The sequence below is a fragment of the Empidonax traillii genome, unplaced genomic scaffold (assembly GCF_003031625.1).
Source record: "Empidonax traillii isolate 1590-97213 ecotype Southwest subspecies unplaced genomic scaffold, ASM303162v1 scaffold1444:size425056, whole genome shotgun sequence".
Lineage (NCBI taxonomy): Eukaryota > Metazoa > Chordata > Aves > Passeriformes > Tyrannidae > Empidonax > Empidonax traillii.
Window position 1 is genome coordinate 210,636 of NW_020956637.1, and position 7,064 is coordinate 217,699.

The 7,064-nt window shown below is 61.6% G+C and overlaps 1 protein-coding gene across 1 annotated transcript in view; it reads left to right on the forward strand.

Moving 5' to 3' along the window:
* The first annotated feature begins 376 nt into the window (after nucleotides 1-376).
* ADAMTS15 (ADAM metallopeptidase with thrombospondin type 1 motif 15) overlaps nucleotides 377-7,064 on the forward strand; it is an 11,034-nt gene continuing 4,346 nt past the window's right edge. The window contains exons 1-4 of the mRNA XM_027907360.1: nucleotides 377-1,307; nucleotides 5,401-5,533; nucleotides 6,066-6,233; nucleotides 6,641-6,924. Coding sequence (XP_027763161.1) covers nucleotides 393-1,307; nucleotides 5,401-5,533; nucleotides 6,066-6,233; nucleotides 6,641-6,924 — 1,500 coding nt within the window. The 5' untranslated portion in view covers nucleotides 377-392. The remainder of the gene's footprint in view (nucleotides 1,308-5,400; nucleotides 5,534-6,065; nucleotides 6,234-6,640; nucleotides 6,925-7,064) is intronic.

The following is a 7,064-nucleotide window of genomic DNA, read 5'->3' on the forward strand; positions in this document are numbered from 1 at the left end:
CCGCTCCGCCCCGGGGAGGCGGTGGCAGCCCCAGCCCCGGGCGGAGCGCGGTTCTGTCCCGGCCCCGCTCGGCTGCTCCGCCGGCCCCGCTCGGCCCCGCTCGGCTTCGCTCCCGGCCCCCCGCCCCGGAGTGGCTGCTGCGGGGCCAAGCCGCGCCCCGCTCCCCCCGCTCCCGCGCTATAAAGCCCCGGCGCGCCCCGCAAGGCAGGTACTGGCGGTGTCGCTCCGCTCCCTCCAACCTCCGCGGGTCCAGGAGGAAGAGGAGGAGGAGGGAGGAAGGGGGGGGCCGGGTCCTGCTTTCTCCCCCCCCCCCCCCCCCCCCCCCCCCCCCCCCCCCCCCCCCCCGCGCCTCCCCCGAACCCCGATGCCTCCGGCCTGAGCCCGCCGGGACGATGCTGCCGCTGCTGCCGCTGCTGCTGCTGGGCGCCCCGGGGCTGAGCCTGCCCTCGGGGGGACCCCCAGACCCCGACACCGCGCTGGTCACCCCTCTCCGCCTGGACCCCGACATCAACGGGCCGGCTTATTTCAGGGGGGGGCCGGCCGAGCCCCCCCGGGGAGGGCAGGCAGTGGTGATCCAGCTCTCGGCTTTCGGGGAGGATTTCTACCTCCACCTCTCCCCCGACGCCCGTTTCATCGCGCCCTCCTTCGCCGCCCACTACCTGGGGGCGGCCGGCCGGCCCCTCCCCGCTCTCCGCCACTGCTTCTATTCGGGGGACGTCAACGCCGACCGCGAGTCCTTCGCCGCCCTCAGCCTTTGCGGGGGGCTCCGAGGGGCTTTCGGCTACCGGGGAGCCGAGTACCTCATCAGCCCGCTGGCGGGAGGGGGGGCCGGGGGAGTCCATCGCCTGCAGCGCCGCAGCCCCGGCCGCCCCGTCGGGGCTGGAGCATCCCGGTGCGCCGTGGGCTCCGGGCTCACACCGGGGGTGCTGCAGGCGCTCGACAAGTACCGGGGGCGTGCAGGGGCCAAAGGGGGTCGGGCAAAGCGCTTCGCCTCGGTGCCGCGTTACGTGGAGACGTTGGTGGTGGCTGACGAGTCGATGGTGAAGTTCCACGGGGATGACCTCCAGCACTACCTGCTCACCCTCATGGCCACGGCCGCCCGCCTCTACAAGCACCCCAGCATCCGCAACCCCATCCAGATCTCCGTGGTCAAGTTCCTCCTCATTGGGCAGGACGACAAGGGGCCCAAGGTCACCAGCAACGCCGCCCTCACCCTGCGCAACTTCTGCGCCTGGCAGAAGAAGTGGAACAAGGTCAGCGACAAGCACCCTGAGTACTGGGACACCGCCATCCTCTTCACCAAGCAGGTGGGTGTGCAGGGGGGTGGCCTGGGGGAACTCCCCCATTTCGAGGAGCCCTGCATTGTGCTAAGGTGTTCTGCCATCTCCACCCCTCCACCTCTGCGCACGGTGGAGCAGGTTGTGCTTCTGCACGATCCCCCTTTCCCAAGGGAACCCCCACTCTCAGATGCTGTGGTCGGGTGGAGCAGAGGCAATGGAGCCAACCCTTGCTGTCCCCTGGGCAGGTTTTGGACACCAGTCTGGAACAATCCCTGCCAGGGGGCAAGTGAGGCCAGGAGGAGCCCAAAGACAGGTTTCCCCACAGGGAGAAACCTTCTGCTTCATCCCCTGGCTCCTGGCAGCCAGTGCCCTGCAGCTCTGGCTTCCAGCAAACACCACCCTGAAATGAAGGGTCTGAGCCCAGAAGAGGAGGAACATGGCCCTGCTTCCCCCTCCCCAGCTGGGAATAGGTTATGGTGCCACCTGCCAAGAAAAAAAAAAAACCTCTCCCCGCTTCCTCTGACTCATGCACGAGGTCCTCCTGAGAACCTGGAGCTCTCCTCCGCCCTGGCTGCGCTGCATGGACCCGGTTCAGGGCTGGAAGTGAAGCACCAGAGGTTCAGCCAGTGCTGCAGCCCTCGGGGAGGGGGGAGAGGGAGAAACGTCCCCCGCCTCTGCTGTGGGCTGGACACATCCCTGTGGAGGGAGAGGGGCTTTGAGCTGCTTTTGGCACAGGCTCTGCAGGTAATGTGGGGTGTGGGACGAGCTCTGCCTCCTCCCACCCCCACAAACTGGGTGACACTGCTCCAACAACCTACTTCCAGTGCTCCTCCTTTCTTGTGGTCCTGCCCCAGCGTGGACATCAGCCCAGTGCCTGCATCCCGAAATCACTAATGGGATGGGAGGAGGATAAGCCCAGCTTGGAGAGGACAGTGACATCCTACCCTGGCTGCAGCAGGCTTTGGCAGCAAAGGCTTCTTCTCCTTCCCCCAGCCCTGCCGAGATGTTTTTGGATTAGGGACAGGTCAGGAACTCCCCTCAGTGGCGGGGAGACCATTCCCAAAACATCTTTGCAGGTCAAACACTTGTGGGTGGGAAGGATATAACTAACATCCAGCTCCGTTCAGCTGTCCCTAGGCTGAGGTCAGCAGGGGCTGACAATGGCCTGGAGCAGGAGTGATGCTGTGCAGGACGTGCAAGACCTTGTCCTTCCCGTCCTCTGGCACCCCCCGCCCCGGCCAGCTGTGAATCCTGTGGGAGCACAGGCAGGACTGAAGCTGCTGGAGCAGCTCCTGCCTGTGTGAGGGGGCTTGAAGAAGTGGACGCTGCTGACAGCCCTGCAGGATGAGCCAGCTCCCCCTCTGGTGGGAGCCCGGTGAGGTCACCGGAGCCGCAGGTGGGACAGAGCCGGTGCCGGTGATCCAAGAGCTGTGGAGCTGCGTTTTTCACACGTTGCTAAACCAGCCATTCCTGAAATCCCACAGCAAGCTCCGTGCACAGGCACACGATCGATGAGACATCTGCCTTCCTTGAGTGCATCCATCTGTGGTCCCCTGAAACCCCGAAGCTTATCTCCCTGCCAAAAAGCTGTTACATAAGCCCCTGACTCAAATTTCACCTCCAGCCCAGCTGATAGGCAGTTTCCAGTTGTGTCAACGAGCTGCTGACGGATGGGGCTGTCCTTTCCTGCTTGGCTTTGCTCCCTCCCAACGCGGGTCGTGCTGGATGGTGGATTTGCCTTCGGGGAGCTCAGTCCTGATCGACTGGTGGGTGCAGAGCCACCTGAGCTCGTCCTGCAGAGCATCCAGCCTTCAACTGCCCTCCTGCCTCTTGGAAATACTCTTGCACACCACAGCAGAGAGCTCAGCCACTCTTCCCACCCGTCCTGGACCGACAGATGTTTGCTGTGCTGTAAAACCAAAGGGGTGTTGCATGAAGGAACATCCAACTGCAGCGTGGCAGATGCTGCAGGGGAGTTTGGAAACGCTGGAGCTCAAGGCTCAGCTTTTTAGAGTTGCTTTGGATGCCCACAGAAAGCCTCCATGGAAGGGAGAGAGAGAGCTTATGAGCTGATGTCTGAGTAGGTGAATCAATGCACAAGTCACAAGGATCCCTTGACCTGGAGAACATCTCGAAGTTCACAAGGGGTGAGGAAAAGCCTTGGAAGGTCCCACAGAGGAAGGGTCAGGCTGGCAGGAGAGTGCTGATGGTGCATTCTGCAGGTTGTCTGCAGCCCTTTGGGGCACTGAGTATCCTCCCCCTGTCTGTGCTGGCAGTGGGAGATGTTGGTGATGGTGAGCAAAGGCAGAGCCTGCCCTCTGCACGCTGCTTTTCCCCCCTTAAACCTCTTCCACTTCTCTCTCCTCCCCTCTGTAGCTGCATCCTTGCATTGCCTTTCCTCCTGAGCAGGCTCATGCCCAGCAAGGCTGGAGGAGGTGTTCTAGGGGGGTCAACACCCCCTCATTAGAGCCCAGAGGTGCTGCCTGGCATCCCTGGGTTGCCCCATGGAGGTGGGGAGTCAGGGCAAGCCCAGGGAAGAGCTGCTTGTGGAGTGTCCTGGCTGGTGAGGGTCAGAGCCAGAAGTGGGTCAGTGTGTCAGTGCAGGTGTTGGGCCAGGAGCCAAAATCTTGCCTTGCCAGCGAGGGAACTCTTCAAAGAGCTGCCCCCTTGTCCCACTGATGCTCTGTCCTCCCTCCCCACGCCCCCTCCTTACCCCCAGACACCCAGTGCTGGGCCAGCTGCATCCCTGGGTTAGCTCAGCACTGTGATGGCACCGGCTCTGGGTGGTGTTTTGGGACTGGGGACCCCGTGCCTGTGCTTGTCAGCACCATTAATCACCTCATGCCCATTGGTGGTGGCCCCGTGTGGGGCTGTGGGGTTGGACCTGCTTGTCCCTGCCAGCAGTGAGGCAGGGGGTGGGATCGGGGATGCAGCTGATGGGGAAAGTGTGGCAGAGCAAAGTGCTAAACCCACTTGTATGACGGGGTGTTCCACCACCAGCCCAGATCCAGACATTTCTTCAGCTCTCTGAAGCTCCCTGTGCTCTTGCCTGTGCCTCAGGTCTCCTGCTAAAGCCATCTCAGAGCCCTGGCCAGGGCTCTCTGAAGTCATCAGCACTGTTATTTACCCACAGCTGAACCTGCCTGCACGGGAATGCCTTTCAGCTTGGAACCCTTGCTGGAAATGTTGGCAGAGCAGCTCCTGCAGGATTTTGAGCAGCCCAGGCTCTTTGGCTGGGCGAGCGCTGAGAATGAATCACACTTATTTATAGCCTGGGAGCGCCCCTCGAGTGCCTTACGTTTTCTTTTCATGTGGAAAGCAGCTCCCTGCCCGCCGTGTGGCCTCCCCAGCAGCTCTGGGACAGGACTCTCCAAACACTGGTGTACCCCAGCAGGGGAAGGGAGCACCCGAGGGCAAGGGCATTACCAAGCTGCAGCAGTGGCTGTCTTTAAATGGACTTTTTATTTGCACAAGCACCTTTGGATCCTGGAGGAGGGCAGATCCAGCTACAGCGAGATCCTTTCCATCCTCTCTCCTGGCAGCATCTGTGTGGGGTCAGGCTGTCCTCAGTTTGGGTGTGGAAGGCTGGGCTGATTCCTTTTGCTTGCTCCTTAAGGGATGGCTGCAGAGTGTCTTGGAGAGGCAGAAGCACTTCCTTTAGCCTTGGAAACCTCTGGCCCTGGACCAGGGGCTTCTTCTTCCTAGGAGGAAGTTGAGAAATGAGGTTGGGAAGCAGGTCAGCTGTGAGTCCAGGGCCACATGTGTTTCCATCCACTCACCTGGGTCTGGTCCTTGAGCTCACACTTAAGCAGATGGGAGCCAGACTGGCTTCTCGGTGCTGAAACCAGCTCCATCCTGGCTGGATTTGCTGTTTGGGTGGGAAAAACGGTTGCTGAAGGCACAGAAGGATGCTAGACACATCCCTGGTGCCAGGGTTCAATACAAACACACCACTGCAGCCTGGTCTGGGTCAGGATTCCAATTTCCTGCCCCTGAGTCCTGGTGTGATGCCCATCCCTCTGTGCTTTCTCCCCCTCAGCAGCTCCCCGTGGGGTGGGGATGGGCAGCTGTGACACCTCTGCTGCCCTCAGAACTAACCTCCTCCCTCTGTGCCTGGCAGGACCTGTGTGGTGCCACCACCTGTGACACTCTGGGGATGGCAGATGTGGGCACCATGTGTGACCCCAAGCGCAGCTGCTCCGTCATCGAGGACGATGGTCTGCCCTCGGCTTTCACCACCGCCCATGAGCTGGGTAAGGCTCCCCTGCTCTCCTCTCCTTCTCAGCAGGGATTCCAGGAGCTGGCAAGCCTCAAAATACCCTGGTTTCATCTTCTGGAAGATGAGACAATGACCAGTGGCGGGTAATGGGGAAGCTCCACCTCAGGGCACGAGACTGTGCCTGAGCCAGGGCAGCTGAGGAAGCAAAAGGCTTTGCTGTTGTGGTTGCTACCACAGTGGGTTTCCAGGATTCAGGAGTCCTGAAATAACAGGCAGAGGGCACAGCTGGGAGGAGGAGGAGGAGGAGGGAGGGGGAGAGTGCTGAAGTCACCTTCTTTTCGCAATTTCCCTAATCCTTCCTTTCCTGAGCGTTTTCCTCACGAACCCACGAAGCATCTGGGGGAGAACTGGAGAGCTCCCTGGGCTGCCCACAGCCCTTGTAACCCTTGCAAGGCTCCTCCCCACTCCGTGCCTCAGTTTCCCCTGTTGCAGGAAGCTGTGGGGGCCCTACTCTACCCGGCCTGCATGGTTATTCACGCTGCTCCCCCACCTTGTGCAACCCCCAGGCCACGTCTTCAACATGCCCCACGACAATGTGAAGGCCTGTGAGGAGGTCTTTGGTCGGCTGAAGACCAACCACATGATGTCCCCCACGCTCATCCAGATCGACCGGGCCAACCCCTGGTCGGCCTGCAGCGCTGCCATCATCACTGACTTCCTGGACAGCGGCCACGGTGAGCCCTCCTGTGCCACTTGCCCTCCCACTCGTGTCTCTGCCCCCTGGGAGCAGGGTCCATCCCTGGGGGTGTTTACTGGGAGATGTGGGGGGGCTGTAGAGCAGTTCTCCTGGCTCTGCAGACAAATTCGGAAGGGAAGGGGGAGTCTGGCAGCTTTTCTGTACCGTCCAGACTTGCTGGGTGCTGGGGTGTCTTCAGCAGTGACGTCTGTGCTGAGGCTGCTGGCGCAGCTCTACAGCGTCACCGGGAGATGAATCACATGAGGCTGGGATGCAGCTGACCTCGAGGGTATCCCTGGGGTAGCACCTGGATAGCTTTGGCCAAATTCCCAGCAGCCATCCCTCACTCTGGTCCGTACAACCCCCTCCCCAGGACCTGGTAGACCCTCTCTCCCCCTCCTGCAGGGGACTGCTTGCTGGACCAGCCCGCCAAACCCATCCCCCTGCCCGAAGACCTGCCGGGGACGAGCTACAGCCTGAACCAGCAGTGTGAGCTGGCCTTCGGGGTGGGCTCCAAGCCCTGCCCCTACATGCAGTACTGTGCCAAGCTCTGGTGCACGGGCAAGGCCCGTGGGCAGATCGTGTGCCAGACCCGCCACTTCCCCTGGGCCGACGGCACCGGCTGTGGCGATGGGCGCTTCTGCCTGAAGGGAGCCTGCGTGGAGAGGCACAACATCAGCAAGTACAGGGTGAGTGCCTGTGCTGGGAGCCCCAAAAACATCCCATGGGGTGGCTCTGAGTGGGTGCTTTAAGCCATTAGAGAGTGTCCAAAGATGGTCAAGGGCCATGAAGGGAAGCCGTGTGAGGACACTGAGGGCACTTGGTGTGT